This window comes from Pimephales promelas, chromosome 21, assembly GCF_988280905.1.
Source record: "Pimephales promelas chromosome 21, fPimPro1.hap1.1, whole genome shotgun sequence".
Classification (NCBI taxonomy): Eukaryota; Metazoa; Chordata; class Actinopteri; order Cypriniformes; family Leuciscidae; genus Pimephales; species Pimephales promelas.
In genome coordinates this window covers 3435304-3455073 of record NC_142789.1, presented here as the reverse complement: position 1 = coordinate 3455073, position 19770 = coordinate 3435304, and the positions used below count along the sequence as shown (strand labels likewise).

The 19770-nt window shown below is 37.4% G+C and overlaps 2 protein-coding genes across 7 annotated transcripts in view; one reads left to right on the top strand and one right to left on the bottom strand.

Annotated features, from left to right (window-relative positions):
• znf740a (zinc finger protein 740a) overlaps positions 1–19770 on the bottom strand; it is a 380822-nt gene that overhangs the window by 22633 nt on the left and 338419 nt on the right. The window contains exons 17-18 of one of the 5 annotated variants that reach the window (XM_089124945.1): positions 5928–6038; positions 2777–3525 (exon numbers count right to left, since the gene is read on the bottom strand). The exons of 1 other annotated variant lie outside the window; for it this stretch is intronic. In XM_089124945.1, coding sequence (XP_088981071.1) covers positions 5950–6038 — 89 coding nt within the window. In that variant the 3' untranslated portion in view covers positions 2777–3525; positions 5928–5949. Of the gene's footprint in view, positions 1–2776; positions 3529–4367; positions 6039–19770 lie in introns of those variants that run through there. 3 more of the 5 variants (XM_089124946.1, XM_089124947.1, XM_089124944.1) reach the window with 3 other exon arrangements.
• rargb (retinoic acid receptor, gamma b) overlaps positions 941–19770 on the top strand; it is a 65208-nt gene continuing 46378 nt past the window's right edge. Inside the window, exons 1-2 of one of the 2 annotated variants that reach the window (XM_039663384.2) lie at positions 941–1498; positions 19121–19514. In XM_039663384.2, coding sequence (XP_039519318.2) covers positions 19358–19514 — 157 coding nt within the window. In that variant the 5' untranslated portion in view covers positions 941–1498; positions 19121–19357. The remainder of the gene's footprint in view (positions 1499–19120; positions 19515–19770) is intronic. The other variant, XM_039663382.2, reaches the window with a different exon arrangement.

Here is a 19770-nt window from a genome sequence, read left to right as displayed (position 1 = left end):
ATTAGAAATGATCTCCGTCCACATTAAAACGACTGAAAACGTGGATCACGTGACAATTCACCAACACTGGGCATGCACATGCCGATGTAAACAGTGGTTGGCGAATCAATCATAGAGCCGAGCGTCAGCCTCTGCGTCAGCGTTTCTAAACTCCACCGTTTTGTCTCGTCCACACTAAAACGTCCTCCGGAGATTCAAAACGAAAAACGGAGCTGCAGCGTTTCCAAACTTCTCCGTTTTAGGTCTTCGTTTTTTCTGTTTTAGTCTGGACAGTAGGTGCAAACGTAGCAAAAGGTCTCCGTTTTTAAACGAAAACGCAGTAGTGTGGACGGGGCCTAAATTGGTTGACATTACACCTTGAATAAAGTAGTAAAACTACAAGGGGAGGGGACGGGATGATGAAGAGGGAGGGTCGAGCTAGCCTCCATTTTCTCCAATACGTCAACAAGAAGTGACGTCACCCGATATCGCTTAGAGCACCTTTAACATTTATCTGTTCTCAAACCAAGCTCATGTTCCACTCGTCACGGTAATTGTCTGGAAATACAAATCCCAGCCAAGTTGCAGTTAAATATAAGTTTGTCTAAATTGAAAGAAAGAAGTCCAAAAAACTTAAAACAATGATACAATTCAGATTACTTAAAATGTGTCCGTTTAGTGAACTCAAAAGAAAAAGGAAGTTCTAAATACTTGGCTTTATACCCAATCCAATTCATTGTTTACAGCGTGGCGTCACTGTGAAAAAGATTTCTGGAAAGCTTTAGTTTTAAGAGTGTACTTCTTTAAGTGGAAATAATGCGATTTTTCTGGATATAGAAAAGCTGTCTAGTTGTGAGTATGAAATGTATGAAAAAGAAAAAGATGATCTAAAGGAGGACAATAGACATAAGAGCCCACGATGGCAAGAGAGTCGACGGGGGGATATAATTAGGGGGAAGAGAAAAGCAGAGCAAGCAGTTTGTGGAGGAAAGGCAGAAGGAGATGGAAGGATAATGGGATGTAGAAACTGACACCCAGAAGAAAGGGGTGGAGAGAGATGCTATAGGGGGAGACGTATAGACGGAGACAGCAGAGAGAGGGGAACTTAAGCTTTCTGGCCATGGTTTTCCATCCCTAAAGGCGTTCTGTGGTTTCTAAAAAAAGCCCTGTATATTTGAAGTATCGCGTCATGTGACCAGGGCTCTATTTATGAATCAAAGAGTATCGTGATTTTCTGAGGGAAAGGAAAACAGAGACAGACCGTATGCAAGACAACAACTGTTGTGAAGAAGACATGCATGGCAGAGAAAGTTTGATTGAAAGAGGGAGGGCAAGAATGCCAGAGAGCGAATGAGGAGGTAGAGTGAGTGAGAGGGGGGAGCGAAAGAGAAAAGGCAGAAAGCAACAGGCTCCTTTATTCACACAGAGAGACACATCTGACTTCACAAGTCAACCGAGCCGCTCTCGTACTCTCAGTCCAACCCTTCACTCCAGACCTCCGTCGGGATCACCATATCAGGTAAGCCTGATCTCCACCACGCTTCAACACAACCTCAGTCAAACAAGACTTTTCTTTTACGTTTCCCCCCAGCGTACAGCTCATAAAAGCAAAAGACATGTTAGAGCAGGAGTAAATGTGTGCAATTCCTGCTCACAGTTTGAGAGTGATAGTCTGGAATCTTTTTGGCGAGTTTGAACTTAAGACATGATTACAGGTATTGGAAAACAAAGCAAAAAATGTCCTTTTCAATGACCGGTTTGGTGAATTTGCCTTTGGTTGTTGTGAGTCTGCAAATGTCACTCAACTGGATGTGACATCTCAATGAGGCGAGCTGGTGGCGTCTTCTTATCGCGATCATCGAGTTCAGACAGAAACGTCTTCAACCTGATACTAGGAAATGACAAGTTCTCCGAATTTCACCAGTACAATAAACATGTTGCTAAAAGGGTTCCTCTGCCTTAAAGCATTTCAATTCAATGCAACAATTTAGACGATCTGATGGAAGCATTATTTCAGGATAGGAGTGTTGTGTTTGAGGTTAGTTGTTTACGTGGATCACTCAAGATCTGGTCAGAAAATAAATATGAGATTTGTTTGGAAACGATTGTGTCGGTATATTATCAAAGCGAATGTTGTTTCTCTTTCAATTTTGTCTAATGGTTGTTTAACCTTTACACACGCTTACTATATCCACTACACAACAATAGGCTTCTGATGAACGCTGTGTTTCGATTTGACTGTAGTGACGCAATATTCCTAATCATAGTCTCACATGCACAGACAGATTCGTGTGGGATTCTTCTGGGTGGCTCTTATGATTTAAAAAAAAAATATTTGTTTCTTTCTTTCTTTGCTTGATGGCCTTTTAAACAAGCCAATCACAGTGATAATTTTTTGATGAATTGATGCATTTACAGACCTCGTCAATCACGTTGTTGAAGGTTACGTAAACACCTTAAACTGGGTAATTATCCAAATGCAACGGAAATATTAAAATCAGCTGTTTTGAATATCGTAAGTGATAAAATGTTTGTGTTGGGATTGCTGTAGCTTGCTTACTGGAAATATGTCATGTGTTTGTACAGGGAGGTCAGGAAGGAGCTACTCTAAAGCCGTTCATTCAGAAGGAGAGATCAGAATTGAGATCGCTTTTAAACCTCAGTTTTGTCCTCCACAACAAAGAGATAAATAAAGGCAAATGTCATTTTTAAAAGAGACCTACAAAATGGGTCAAAGTGTTCTCAGATTTTCTAAAATAACTCAATCTCTCAAGACCAATTATTGATCTACTTTATTCACATACACAGCTAACGGGAGCGTTCGAAGAGGGTTGCCCAAAATTCCTCTAGTAAGATTAATAAAACATTTGTTCAAAGTTCTGGTTTTTGTAATAATTTAGCACATATACCATTCATGGAACAATTTTACCTGAAACACTCAATTTTGAGTGTTTTATTCTAAAAATGGAACGTTCCCTTCAACATTCATACAACCAAGAAAAAACATCATGTTTTGAACATTCAGAAATAATGATTTATAAGAAATAAACTTAATGGGGACATTCTCAGAACATATTTTACAATAATACATAATGATACATAATTTTGATCTCCAGTAAGTCTCCCAAGTTTTCACATTTTTCCCCCAGGCTCTTGAAAATGAAGATGGCAATCATCCAATGGCAGTCAGGTTTTGCAGCCTCATTAGAGATCCTTGTACTGTACGTTCCACTTTTTATTCTTTAGTTCTTTAGAAAATCCTCCATGTAGGCTACTATTGCTCTAAAGTTCCCAGAAAATATGCTTTTAGGATACATTTTATTTTTAAGAGTGCAGACTAAGCAATGTCTATCATGTACCAGCCACATATTTAATGATCTCCAAAAGCATATAAAGTTGGTCTTCGCTCGCAGACTCGTTCTTGTCACGTCTGCGATGTGTGCTGCTGTAACTTCTGGGGTTCATTGGTTTTCGTCAGCATTTATTTGGCTAACACACACTTTCAGAGGTTTTGCAGGGACTCTCCAGATATGTATATATTTAGACCTGCTTAAAACATACATATCAAATCAGGTATGTGCATGCCATGTGTTGCTGTGGTTCATGCACACTGAAAAGATCCAAGTAAAATAGTGGAATATGTCATCAAGAATTTACCATATTGTCCACAAAATGTCATAGTTACAAACCAAAAATTACCCAGTAGTTTACATGTACATTATGGTCAATTAGACAATTCATCCAGGCTTACATGCATCATTATCTCAGAGGTTATATGACTACATTTTCCAAACAATATGGGAACATATTTATATAAATAAACACCATCAGTAATGCATCATGTTTGACAGATTCAACACTGTAAAAAAATATTTTTTTATAAGATTTGTTATCACTACATTTTTTCTTTTGTCAAATCAACTTAAATCATTTATTTAGTTCAGATAACTTATTATTTTGAGTTTCTGATGATTAAATCAATCTCCTTGATTGTATTAACTCACTTTTTCCAGTTCAATCAACTTAAAATTTTAAGGCAATCAGGTTACTTAATTTTTTAAGTTAAACCAACAATATTTTTTACAGTGTAGCTTGTAAACTGAGCGTTTCTTTTAACCCTCAGGTGTTCTTCGTTTCGGAGTCACACTTGTTATCTTCCCGGTCAAAAGTGACCGGACACCTAAAAATGAAACTTTCTCCATCCCAGTAAAACCAATGCAATTTATTTTTGTTCTATAATATTTATTCTTTTTAATTTAGTATTTTGAGACAATTTAAATAAATTTATTAATATTTATGCAATATTTATGGTTTATTTTTGCCATAGAAAAATATATATTATTTTCTATATATATATATATATATATATATATATATATATATATATTATTTTCTTCAAAAAAATATTAATGCAGTATTTTAGTTTAATATAGAGTCTAGGCCTTCAGAAAAAAAATTTTTTTGAAGAAAATTAGCACCATCTGGTTACAGTATAGAGAAAAAGCGTAGAATCATGGTGTAACCACTTGATGGCATGTACAGCTCTCTATTGAGAGGCATGTGAATTCCCCTGATGTTTATGAACACATTTTTGTTGTTGTTGTTGTTGGTGGATTTGTATATATAGTTGAAACAATCTCAAAAACTATTTCTTATAAAAAAATGACAAAAAACAAATATTCACAATTTCTTTTCTTTTTTTTTTTTTTTTTTACAATTTCCCATTCATTTCCTATGGGGTCATTTTTGACCAAAGACCACAAGTGTGTCTATTTTTTTTAAGACCACTTAGCATGCTCAGATCATGACCTCAATTTTTTTGTGTGTTCACATACATAATGCCATAAAAGTCACCAAGTTTCGTACCATTGCGATGAAGCTGTGATTTTTAAAAATTCAAAACATACTTTTTGTAATCAAAATTTATTGGTGTGTATGTGTATAAAAGTGTGTTTGTATGTGTGTGTGTGTGTTGGTGGGTGTGTCTGTTTTGCACTCTAGATGTTGTAGACTGTCACCCCTTTCTTGCGGTGTCCTTTTTTTTTTTTAGAATCGTGGCCGATTTGTAGATTGTACATACTAAAATTCAGAGAATTTTTTTTTGTATCAATTTCCCATTCATTTCCTATGGGTTGTCATTTTTGACAGAAGAGCAAAAGTGTGACTCATTTTTTTACGACTACTTAAATTGCTCGAATCATGACCTCAATTTTTGTGTGTGTTCACATACCCAATGCCATAAAAGTCACCAAGTTTCGTAATTTTCTGAAGAAGCTGTGATTTTTAAATATTCAAAACAGATTTCTTTAATCACAATTTATTGGTGTTTTTGTTTATAAAAGTATGTGTGTGCGTAGGGGTGGGTATGTCTGTTTTGCAGTCTTGATGTTTTACAGTGTCACCCCGTCAATGCTGAGCACTTTTTTTCTGCATCGTGGCCGATTTGTAGATTGTACACACAAAAATTCTCAAAGTTTTTGTGTTTTTGTCAATTTCCCATTCATTTCCTATGGTCGGTCATTTTTGACTGAAGAGCACAAGTGTGACTATTTTTTTTACGACCACTTAGCATGCTCGGATCATGACCTCAATTTTTTTGTGTGTTCACATACCCAATGGAATAAAAGTCACCAAGTTTCGTAACATTCCGATGAAGCTGTGATTTTTAACATTTCAAAACATACATTTTTTCGGTCAGAAATGACCGAAGAGCACCTGAAGGTTAAATTGTGTTCGTGTGGAACATGAGCACATTAATTAGTCCGTAAGTGTGTTTGTTTCATAGATCATCAGTCAATCTGTCGGCGCAATGTCCTGAGCTCTGCCCGTCTCGCCTGACAGGCTGGCGTTGCTGGTCTAGTCTAGTTCACTTAAACGCATTGCAGTGTTTGTGTGTGATTGATAGAGAGAGAGAGAGAAAGCACTGTATTTAAATACTTTAACTGCACCTCCTTCGGTGTCTCATTGTTCTCAGCTTTTTGTGAATGATGGTTCCTTCAGGCAGAGAACGCTGTCTGTCTCTCGACTTCTCACTGTCTCTGCTTGTCCATCAACATATACTGTTAAAACACATATAATTACCCTAACCTTACCATAAGCACAAACCTCTTACAAATAAAGCTTCTTAATTGGCATGTGCATGGAAACTTTTCAATGCACAAAAGTTTCTTAAAGGATTAGTTCACTTTTGAAAAAACTTTTGCTGATAATTTACTCACCCCCATGTCATCCAAGATGTCCATGTCTTTCTTTCCTCAGTCGAAAAGAAATTTAGGTTTTTGATGAAAACATTCCAGGATTTTTCTCCATATAATGGACTTCAATGGGAACCGGATGGTTCAAGGTCCAAAAGATAGTGTTAATAACAGTTTCAGATGCAGCTTCAAATGTCTTTAAACGACACCAGACGATGAATCAGGGTCTTATCATGCGAAACGATCGGTTATTTCAAAACTTATTCCAAAAATGTAACTTCTAAGGACAAATGCTAGCCTTGCTATATTCTCTGAGGCGCGTTTGTAACGTCGCGTAATACGTAATTACGTTCAAAAGGTCACGGGTGACGTAGCCGGAAGTACAGAATCAAAATCGTCCGACATCGTTGTTTTTCCTTTTAATTCCTTTTTTTGTAAACGGTGTTTGAGTTAGTTTGCACGTTCAACCTATGCGTTCAACTTGTAAACATTGACTTTGTACTTTCGGCTACGTCGCCCGTGACCTTTTGAACGTAATTACGTAATACGTGACGTTGCAAACGCGCCTCACAGAATAGAGCAAGGCTAGCATTTGTCCTTAGAAAAGTTACATTTTTGGAATAAGTTTAAAAAAAATAAACGATCGTTTCGCATGATAAGACCCTTATTCATCGTCTGATATCGTTTAAAGACATTTGAAGCTGCATCTGAAACAGTTGAAGAGTTCAGATGCAAAAGCCTCTAAATGCCATTTGAAATTTTCTTCTAAAATGACCATTTTTATCAAGCCTGTATATTTAAGTTCAGTTATTTCACTTAAATGACAATTAATAGGTAATCTTCATTGCTATTTAAGTGAAATTACTGAACTTAAATATACAGGCTTGATAAAAATGATCATTTTAGAAGAAAATTTCAAATGGCACTTAGAGGCTTTTGCATCTGAACTCTTCAGTTATTAACTGTCTTTTGGACCTTGAACCATCCGGTTCCCATTGAAGTCCATTATATGGAGAAAAATCCTGGAATGTTTTCATCAAAAACCTAAATTTCTTTTCGACTGAGGAAAGAAAGACATGGACATCTTGGATGACATGGGGGTGAGTAAATTATCAGCAAAAGTTTTTTCAAAAGTGAACTAATCCTTTAACAGTGGAAAAGAGTTCTTCGGATTACTAAAATGTTCTTCACACTGAGAAGTAAATACAAACTGTTCTCTGGAAGGTTCTTTGGGGAATAAAATAAAGGTGCTTTTATGGCATCACTGTGAAAACCCCCCTTTTTAAGAGTGTAGCCCGAAGAAGAAAGCATTTGATATTTTTGGAGTAATAAAACAAAAACATATTTATGTATGAAGTAAATTATGGAGATTCTGGAGCCATTTCCCCCCACACAGCACATCATGTACATGTAGCACCTGATATAGGAAACTGAGCAGGTAATACAATAGTGAAGCTCACTGCAGCTGGCATAATTCATGGAGAGGACATTCATAATTCATGCAGAAGTTGTGTAGAAGGGCTCTCCATATGCGCTGGCAGGCCGTACAGGCCGGTGTTAATATGTTACGGCTGCCGCATCCGCACTGCATTTGGATTGATTATTTGTGCGAAAGATGGTGAGAAATAGAGAAAAGGAAACATACAACAGTTGATGGAGATGCCAGAAAGAACAAAGAAAGTGACTCGAACCATTTGGAATTTTAAAAACTGTTGACATCCGGCTTATTAGAGAAATATGTTGGGTTAAGACATAACAGATGACATGCTTATGAGTTAAAAACTGCCCAGACATTCTCGTTCATTATAAGCAGAATTAAGTATTTCTAAAAAAATATATGTTTTATGATTATATTAGTGCTGAAAAAACGATTAATCGTGATTAATCGCATATAACAAAAGTTTGTGAGTATATAATATGTGTATGTATATGTACTGTATGTGTGTTTACTGTATATGTATACAAACTTTTAGATGTGATTAATCACGATTAATCGATTCGACAGGACTAGTTTATGTGACATATTTATAAGTTAAAATTTCAAAATACATTTAAGGATTATTCAAAACAATTCTCAGGAGTGGAAATCTGAGCATTTTTTTTCCTACACTCTCAGAAAAAAAGGTACAAAAGCTGTCACTGGGGCTGTATCTTTTCAAAAGGTACAATTTTGTGCCCAAAGGCTGCATATTGGTACCTTAGTGGTACATATTAGCACCTAAAATGGACATATTACCACATGAAATGTACATATTAGCACCTAAAATGGACATACTACCACCTAAAAAGGACATATTAGCTCATGAAATTGACATATTAGCACCTAAAATGTACATATTAGCAACTAAAATGTACATATTAACACTTAAAATGTACATATTACCACCTAAAATGGACATATTAGCTCATGATATTAACATATCCTGAAATGGACATATTAGCACCTAAAATGTACATATTAACACTTAAAATGTACATATTAGCACCCAAAATGTACATATTAACACCAAATGTACGTATTAGCTCATGAAATGGACAAAAGTTTACCTTTTGAAAAGGTACAGCCTCACAACTTTTGTACCTTTTTTTCTGAGAGTGTATAAAGCTTTTAACCTTTTAAAGAAAAGAGCATGCGCTTGCGTCCAACTCAAACATAATCCTCACAGTAGTAAACAAAGATGTAATTTAGCCCACTATGTGTTGAGTGTGTGTGAGTACCTGGCCACAATCTCAATTAGACGTGACCTCTGACCCACACTCGTTGCCTCAGGCACTAAAAGGTGACTAAAGTCGTGACCTTTCCACTTCTCGGGTCAACCAACAGAATCTGCTCAATATAACGGCACCATTGTCTGGTTCATATTGAAAGCAGTTGTCATCTGTATCAGCATTTGTATAAAACCAACAATTTAACTCTTTATGAATGCAAATCCGAAACAAGTAGCAACATTTAAAAACTGTTAGACGAACGTTCTACAAAAGCATTTAAGAAAAAAGTTCCATGAATGACGTGTGAATACCATGTTTTTAGAGCATTATTAAAGACCAGATAATTCCAAATGGACGTTCTATTAACGTTACAGGAGAGAACCTTGAGAGAACGTTAGCTAAAGTTCTGCGAACGTCCACCGTTGGCTGGGCAGTCGATGCAGCAGTGCCAGACATACTTTTTTATGTAAGAACTCAAATGCAAATGTGAAGTAAGTACTAGGAAATCAAAATCTTGTCCGATACGATAACCGATAATTTGTAACCGATAATGCCGACAACTGACATATTGGCCTATAAATCCAAATTTTATATCATTTTTGAGAGTCTGATTACAAAAACAAGCCTCACCAAAATCGCTGTTCCAAGTGCACAATTATAATCTCCTCATTATATTTGAATGTAGCCTATATGACATACTTGTTTGTGCATGTTGCATTTGACTGTATTTTCCTTTTTTTCCAAGTGATTCTGATCATATTCAAAGCTGTTCAAAACCATCACGGCAAACAGTGTGCATCTGAAGCGTCTCAGCTGAAGGAAATAATGCATTATTTATCGGCTTTAATATCGGCCAGATTTTCTTATTGGGCCGATAACAATAACATTAAAATGATAATATATCGGCCGATGCCGATATGGTGGCGATATTGTGCATCCAACTACTCAAAGAGGACAATATCAGTGTTGTAGTCGAGACCACTTCACTCGAGTCCGAGTTGACACCGAGACCAGAGAGAGTCGAGTCCGAGACCAGAGACGGTCGAGTCTGAGTCGAGACCGAGACCAGTGAGGGTTGATTACCTAATTTACTTTTATTTATTTAGAGAAATACTTTTTTTTTTTTTTTTTTTTTTTTTACTGAATTTACTTAGAGTTTAAAAAATATGATCAGTTTAGGGTAAAAAGGCCACATACTGTAGTAGGTGGCGTTAAAAGTAATTTTATTAAAATTTGTCATGCTCAGTTGCGCACTAGAAAATCACCAATCACTGGGCGTTTCAATCAATTTAAAGAAATATTTTATTAACATACATTAATAATCATGAAAAATATTTTTAATTGAACTCGAGTGGACTCGGGAATAATTCCGAGTCCTAAAAAAAAAATGTTTGAATACGAGTCAATTCCGAGTCCAAATGGACACGAGTCCATGACAAGACCAAGACCATTAAAATATGGTCTCGAGACCGAGTCCGAGACGAGTCCGAGTCTCGAGTACTACAACACTGGACAATATAGTTATTTACAAATGACTGTGTTATTAAATAGCTAACTAATTAACATGTTGATGGTTTAACTCACTTAACTAAGTTCCTGCTTCGCAGTGAGCCCTTTTTTTACATTCGTGTGGTTCTCAGAAGTGGAAGTCGTAAACTTCTGGTTAATGGAAAATACATTTCCATTCGCTCTAATAGCAAAAGAAAAAAGTTTCGATGACTTTACAAAAGACGGGGGAAATAGAGAGACTGATTATATTGGTCAGAAGGTTCAACTTATTAATGAAATTGACATATTTATCAGATATGAATGTAAGAAGACAGTTAATACTCTAGCACCTCTAGAAGCGTTGATCATTTTGAAGTGAAAATCATTTCATCATGGATGACTTCCTATCTTGCATGAGATACTTTGAAGGATTGTTTAAGCTTTTTGAAAATACAATGAAAGTTGATGAGGTCCAAAATAGCCCTATTAATTGGGAACTCATTGACTTGAAATTGAATTGAATAGAATGTGGGTGAAAAATAGTAAATAGTAAATTTTTGGGTGATTTACTATGTTGTAGAGTACCCCGTTCTCTGTACGAGGACATATAATAAGAGCTCTGTACTAGTGTCTACTAACTGTATACAATATTGAGGCCATTAAGAATATTTATGCATATTCCGACCACTTTTTTACAACGCAGCCAACGACATAATGGCGTTCATAAATTGAAGTTATTGTGCACCAACAGTAACCACACGCATAAAAATATTTTCGAGGGAGGAAAGTCTTGTGTTCCAATTTATTAGAGGACGGTAATTTAAGCCATCACCTGCATCTGTACGTTTTGTGCTTCAAGTTTGAAGCGGTGAGTGTAAAATTTAAAGCCTCAAAGAGGACACATGCTGTGAATGGAGTATAAAAACATTCATGAGCCGTCTCACACCTGCATGCGCTGGCATTTAACAATTCCACTTTTATGAAATATGTGACTCAAAGTCTCGGTTTTGACACATGCACGCTTGTGTACAATAATGGCCATCTGTATTTGGTGAGCCCATGTGAAAATCCCAGTCTTGCATATGTGTGTTAATATGTCTGTGTTTTAATGCACCACATCCTTTGGTTTGAAGTTCACAACCTCCCTCAAGGCACCTTGATTTATGGCTCATATTTCAGCAACGTAATTATTCCCCCTTAGTCCATGTTTTTCCAGACATGTTTTGCCTTAGTGGCTGTTCATGGTTTCTTCGGGGAACGGCGGGGCTCTGGTCGAGGTGCCAAACTCCATTCATTAGCTCACATCAAAGACACGCCGTCTCCAACCTGGAGCAATGTCACACATGTGACCAGCTGAGGTGGACCTTTGTAAAACCCACGTTCAAAGTGACCTTTAATGTCAACGAATCATTTCATTTTGAAGTGTCGTACCCAAGAAGCACTGCTCAAATCCAAAGAGAGCAGTTCATAAATACGGGACATTTTTTTTAATGTGTTCGTTTACTGAGATGAAATTTACTTTGATGAATTCGCCCATTCTGTGCCAGGGTATTACATATGGTGTCTTATAACGTCATTTCTTTCATAATATTCCACAGAAGTTAAATTAACACATGCAGTTTATGTGTCTATAAGGCAATTGCGTATTTTGTTGGCAAGGAAAGCCATTAAAATATTCTCCTCACTCTTTTATTATGCACTAGACGTGGCTGGCCCAATCCAAAACGCCATTTTTACAGCTAATTGGATGTTCCTACACAAAGTCATAAATTAAGGTGATTCTATGAGGACTTCAGAGCAATTAACAGTCTGTAAAATTGGCTATGTGTTGTGTGGCTTTTGGTTTGCATTTAAAGAGCGCATCACTGCAAACCTCATTCGGCTCAAGAAATTGTTTAGCAGACCTTGGCGTGTGTAATTTCTGTGGCTCTATAGCATCACAAAATGCAAAAAAAATTACTTTTCACTCAAGTTTCTGACACTGCCAATGTCTTCATTTGGTTGGACAAACAGAACCTCGTAAAATCCACGCCATGAGCCAGTTTTGCTGTATCGGGCTGGTCAGGATGCTCAAAAAACCCAACCAATTTTGATATAACCGTAATATCGTTACAGTTTTCAGGATGGCAGCCTACATATGCACCCACAATGCGTTCATATTTACATTTGGCTGTTGATCAAAAACAGTCCATTCACTAACAGACACTTATTTTCCCCAGATATTTTTATATTACACTTTTAAAATGTTACCAAAAAGTTTGGTATATTCACATACTTTAAATCCAAAGCACAATTCCGATTTTAGCTAAAGAGGGATTATCTATTTAGACGCACACGCACACACACACATGCACTTACAATTGGTCATTGAGCAGACACTTTTTTTATCCAAAGTGGTTTACAGATGCAATTCTCATGCCAACAATATTTGCATACTGCAGTGCCAAGTTTCTGGAATAGTAGTACACAACTTAGGAAGAAGAGTAGCAATTGTCTGGTTTATTTTAGCTTGTTATTTTTATTTATTTTTTTTTGATGAGGAGAGGTGGACTCTTGCCGCCTGCCCATGTTGCCATCTTCCTGTTTTGCCTCAATTCTACCATAGTGATATTAATTTTGTACCCCCAAAATAGTAAAATTGTATTTGAAATCCAGAACTAGAATTGATTGTCGACTTCCTACACTACCAGAAAATGATTGCGTTATCAAGTATTTAAAGAGAAAAAAAAAACAACCTAAATGGTAGAATCCAGCACAATATTAATCCTTATTTATCAACAACCTTGAATTTGCACCACTAGCGCCGTTATACGGAAAATGACAGACTTTCAGTAACAGTTTTGTCAGAAGGATGTCTCAATGATCCATGTTTCAGGGAGTGTACCTGCAGTCACTAGTAGGTCTTAATGCTTGTCTGTGTTGTCCATCTGTATGAGTGGGTAATCATGTGATCTTCAATGTCACACTCCCATTTGTAGTTCATGTATTATTGAGTGTATTGAAGTTGAATGAAGTTAACTTTGTGTTATCGCCGACTGTCTCAGCTCCTCATGTTGCTATGTCAAACTCTCATTGGACAAGAATGACCTCGTGTTTCTCCAAACTTCTGTCAGTGCCATAGTGACCCTTGTGTTTCATATAAAGAGGGAAACAGGTTGATGAGATGATACATGTTTACTGGTAACAGAAACAGTACACTCTTAAAAATAAAGGTTCCATGAGGGGTTTTCACAGTGATGCAACTGAAGAACTATTTTGGAATCTTTCAGTGAAAAGATTGTAAAATAACTTTTTTTTTCTTAGTGTGAAGAACTGTTTAATAATCTAATGAACCTTTTCCACTATAAAGGACTTTTTGTGTGATGGAAAGGTTTCGAGGATTTTAAAGTTTCTTCATGGACTCGTAGAAAAATAGCCTTTATTTGTAAGAGTGCAGAAATCAGGAACCAAGCAGTCGACTAAAAGAGTGTTGGCCTAAAAGAGTCTTAGGCTATGTTTACGCGGAAACGATCTGAAGAGAAAATGTAAAAGTGGCTTGTGTTATCATTTTTTATTCTGCGTTTAGACGAGTGTTTTGGGTGGGAAATCCGCATGCATATGGTAACGTAAAAGTGTGTGAAATTCGATGTAGTGTGCACTCCAGGCGGCTAGGTGGCGATGTGAAGCACTGCCACACAACAACCCCAAGTCCGCGCAGCTGCGTACAACCTTCACTGTCTAGCAGACTTTTGCGTTTTTACCCTTTGGACGGGGCCGAGTTTTTAAGCCCCAAAAACACTGTCGCCGTGTAAACGAAAGGCACATTTTCACCCACAAGCTTTCGTGTAAACAGGGCCTTAAGGTACGTTTACACATGACAACGATATGCTTGAAATGGAGAGGTTTTTCCTGTGAGTTTTCCTTGTACAGACGACACCATTATCAAAACGATCCTCATTCAGACGGATCCGCATAAACGACTAAAAACGGTGTATTCTGCAGCCGGGCCATTAGATGGCGATGAAACTCTATAGACTAAACGTGTACTACGCATGTGCATGACGTCAGTCTTCAGAGATTCGCGTTTTTGTTGTTTACACTGAGACCGTTATCAAAAACTTGCACTTTGAATTCGGTTTTTAAAAGTTTGTGGTTTCAGTCACCCAAAACACTGCTGTCGTGTATATGACCAGCCAAAACACATGAAAATTTTTACGTTTTTAGTTGAAAATGGTGTCGAGTAAGCAGCCCATTAATCTATATCCGTTATTTTAACATTTTACTGCTGAAAATGAAACCTTTGCATTTTATATACCAACCCGGTCTCATCCCAAGACGTCATATAACTGACGTTTTGGGACGTCTTTTGACCATACGTCAATATTCGCCTTTTTAGGGCCCCCTTAAACGTCGGTAGATGAGGTTATGGGATCCTAACTCTACCCCAGACCTAAACCTAACCCGTTACCTAACTGACGTTAAAGGTAAAGCGTAAAGCCCGGGATCGCCATCTACCGACGTTTAAAAGGCGGATATTGACGTATGGTCAAAATACGCCCCAAGACGTCAGTTATATGACTTTTTGGGATGAGACTGTGTTATATATACAGCAGAGGCTCATTCACCCTGCACTCTCTCTCTCTCTCTCTCTCTCTCTCTCTCTCTCACACACACACACTCTCTCTCAATTCAATTCAAATGAGCTTTATTGGCATGACTGTAAAATAGCACAATATTGCCAAAGCAATAGTAATATATAAACATATATGTAGATAAATAAAAGTGAAAAAATAAATAAATAAAAAATAAACAACAACAATAAAAACATTTCTATATTATGCATAAATATATCACAATAGATTAAAAAAAGATATATACAATAAGTACAGAGAGCAGTTTAATGGAAAAGAGGGTTCATCCCTCTCTCTCTCAAACACACACTCTCTCTCTCTCTCTCTCTCTCTCTCATGCACACACACACACACACACTCTCTCTCTCTCTTTTTCTCTCTCTCACACACACACACACACACACACACACACACACATTCTCTCTCTCTCTCTCTCTCTCTCTCTCTCACACACACACACACACACACACACACACACACACACACACACACACACACACACACACACACACACACACACACACACACACACACACACACACACACACACTCTTCTCCTTATGACCAATGTGTATCTAATTATTAATGAGCAACTACTGCACAAGAGAGGAATGTTTCATCCCTGCCTTTGCTTTTTCCTTTGTTTACTCTTTCATTCTCATTTTTATCACTTTTTTGTGCTTAATTGTAAGTTTGTTTGATTTTTATAGTTTTCCATACATTTCTTTCTTTCTTTCTTTCTTTCTTTCTTTCTTTCTTTCTTTCTTTCTTTCTTTCTTTCTTTCTTTCTTTCTTTCTTTCTTTCTTTCTTTCTTTCTTTCTCTCTCTCTTTCTTTCTTTCTTTCTTTCTTTCTTTCTTTCTCTCTCCAACCTTTCACTCTTTTTCGAAAACACATCCTCATTGTTTTCTTTCTTTCGTCCTCCTCTGTTTTTTTTATGATTGTTCATCTCATTGCTTTGTTGAAAACATCTTGAAGACTGTCATCTTGAATGAGATGAAGAAACCGCTGAAGACGAAAACATGTCAAGCAGGGGATTTTCAGAGGACAGTGAGTCAAAGAGGGGGAAAGATATAAGGAATTCAGTTTGGGGGAATTTGTGTCTTTAATAGATAATAAACAGGTCGTATATGTCACTCAGTAGAGACAGTGAGGTGTATATCTCTGTGTGTGTGTGTGTGTGTGTGTGCAGAGCAGGACTGAAACATGGCCATTCTGCTCAGGCCTCACATGTGGAACAGTTTACTGAAGCTCTACTCCAAAATGAACAGAAAGCAACAGACGGCAATTAAAAGAGAGACAGACACAAAGAAAGGGCGAAAGACTGAGAGAGCACAGTCCACTCATAAGTAGATTTAAGAACTTGTGTCTTAGTTTAAATCGAAAAAATTGCAACCAGGTAATATACCATTGCATGCGAAATGTGATTACAGTCATGTATGCGGGTTTACGAACATTTGTGAGGTTATGGAAAGTCAGCTCGCCATGTATGGTTTGTTCTCTGTAAGTTTCCATCAGTGCTGATGGAGGCAGGAGGAGGGGTTGTGCCCTCCACCCTGGGCATGTGGCAGTCGAACAGAGGCAGCTTTATTGAGCTGTGTCTCTGATTTAAATCATATGGCATCGCCTGGAATCACTTCATGGCTTGGAGGCCGTTCAGATGAATGCCCCAACAAGAGACTCGCTCTGTTTCTCCCCCACATTTCATCTGTTTGTTGGCTTTCAATTTCTTTCACAGTGTTTCTCACTAAAAGCAAATGGCGTCATGTCTGTTTGATTATGCTGTTTCGTCTTTAAATGTCTTCACATTTCTTATCTGTCAAAATCAGTCGTTCAAAATCCAAAGTAATAATTACTTCTATAATGGATGGGCTTCAAAAACCTCAGGTACCATTCACTCCCAGAGCCAGGATATTATTTAATATAACCCAAAGAAGAAAGACATATACACCTAGGAGTCATTTTCAATTTTGGGAGCACTAACTTTTCAAGGAATGAAACTGAAACTGGTTTCTTTCCCTTATTAAAAACATATTAATGTATGTCATGTGTCAGAAGTGATGTGTCGTAACTGTTTTAGCGGTTAGCTTCTGTGTCTGAAATCGCATACAGTAATATAGTAGGTACTTCATTAGGTTTGAAACTCAGGAGCATTTTAAAAAGTACAGGGGTTGGACACAAAAACTGAAACACCTGGTTTTACTACACAATAACTTGTTAGAATGGTGAGGGCCTCATTTTGCATCCAAATACAGCACCAATTGACAGATAGAAGTCCTTCACAGTGACCAGAGGGATAATGAGCCGTTCCTCTTCCAGAACAGTGTCCAGGTCACTATATGATGCTGGTGGTGGACTCGCTCCTCCAAAACACCTCAATAATATTCAGATCTGGTGACGGTCAGACCATGGGAGATGTTCAACGTCACTTTCATCTTCATCAAACCCTTCTGTCACAAGTCTTGCTGTGTGTGTTGGTGCATGATCATGAGCATCAGGTGCTCATGATCCTCCAGAAGGGTTTGGTAGTCCTCAGCAGTGTTGTGTCCATCAAATACAATCAGGATTGTCATGATATTGGAGCTCAAACCATCACTGATCCACCCGTGCTTCACTCTGAAGATAGATGTGAAACCTCCAACATTGGCCAGTGTTTCAGTTTCATTGTCCAACCCCTGTATGTTCTTTTGAGTATAAATGTGTGTAGTGTGAATGGATGTACATTCACCATGTTGTCACTGTGTGTCAGTGTCAGATGCCTCCAATCATAAATCCTCATGGGATAGAAAAGTGTCCATTAGTTGCACACTTCATAATCTCTATCTCAGCTCAACTCGTGGTAACACTTTACTTGAAGGGGTGTGCATAAGACTGACATGACACATTCATAACTATGATATATGTCTTGAATATGAAGTAGGATTTGTGCATGTTTATGACAACTGTCATTAAGTGTCTTTCGCTCAATAATGACATTTTGAATGCAAATATGACATTGTTTAAGATGCCTTTGTCATGACAACTTGACATTGAATGAAGTTATTCTGTCATGTGGTTGGCTTTGACATTGGCTGTCATGAGGCATTATAACTGTGTCATGAATATTTTTCGTGACCTCAACTACAGTGGTACTGATTGAATTTGTCATTAAAATGTTGTAATGGCTTCATGACAGCAAATGTCAAAACCAACACCTGACAGTTTAATGTAATGTTAACCAATAAAGCTAGGTGCTTTCTTAAGTTTGATAATTAATCTGCTGTCATGTTTATGACAGGTTGTGTTGTCTTAGTTTGGTCAAGGTCAAAGACGCTGACAGGTTATGATGTATTGGTTTATTTCAAGGTGTCATAACAAAGACACCTCAAACAATGTCATATTTGCATTCAAAATGTCATAATTGAGCAAATGACACTTACTGACAGTTGTCACAAACATGCATAAAACTTCCTTCATATTCAAAACACATGTCATGTCATGATTATGATGGTGTCATGTTAGTCTCATGCACACCCCTTCAAGTAAACTTGTTTAATTTAATTTCTCTTTTATCATCTAAATGACACAAATAATTTATAAAAAAGTCTTTGATCAGGCAGGCGGATTGTTTTTCGTTTCTTATCCAGCTCAAATCCATTTAGTTGTTTACAGTCCATACAGCAGAAAACCACATGAAATATGGCTTTTAAAAACCACATTCATATGTAGTCTGAAATCCGATTGCAATTTCAGATTCTTGGAAATGTCTTTCAATCTGAACGGATTTTTTTTCGTCCACCATTCAGTTCGCACAACGCGCGTGAAGAGTGAGCAAAACACGTGTGAGTTTAGGAACAGCTGTAGATGGCATATTTTATGGGCAAATTTCTATTTTTGCACTCTGCACCGCTATCCACAAACCACTGTCAGAGATAGACCGCTCAGAATTTTCGTAATTCTGCTTTATATAATAATAATGTCTTGTACAAGTCTCAAGTTTGACGTATACATTTTCTGAGAAGGCATTTGTGCTGAACTGTTGTAAAGAGTGTATAGCGGTCTACTAGATCATGCTGACAACGAATGAGTGAACTGAAATGGGTTACAGGTAATTAACAAGTGTGTGTTAAACTATTTTTTCCCTCTTGTGTGTTTTTTCCAGGCACCTGTTGGATTGTACATCAATTTTGGATCACTTGCTGAGCTCATATTCCCTCTAAACCAGTGCTACGCGAACCAACAGAAGTGTACTATGGATTTACGGTTGGCGCATAGCGTTTAGTAAAATAATATTTAATAAAAGTGCCTGAGTGAGAAGTGAGATAGTGGTTAGAGACAGATAATTCACCATCTCAACGATAGACCCATCTTTGGACGCTGGAGGAGCGCCATCATCAAAATGGCAACCAATAGGGAGAGGCCTGTGAGTCACATGACAGGGTTCTACCCATTTGCCTTCAGCTCCATGCGAAACCACTCCCCCTTTGATCTCCTGGCCAATGGCAGCCTCTTTGGACGATTTGGGGCGGACCTCCCCAAAGAGATGGCAGCTCTGTGTAAGTAGCTTTCAGAATATGTACACCTACACTCTGATGCTAATAGCTTGTGTCTGCAGTAGCACAGAACATCTATCTCTTCTTTTCTTATGTTGCTCATATTGTTTTCAAATGTCACATGATCCTTCAGAAATCATTCTAATATTCTGATTTGCTGCACAAAATCAATACATTTTTACTGTTGACAACAACATTTTTGAAAACTGCATTCTTTGATGAAAATATGGTTCAAAAGAATAGAATTTTTACAGTATAA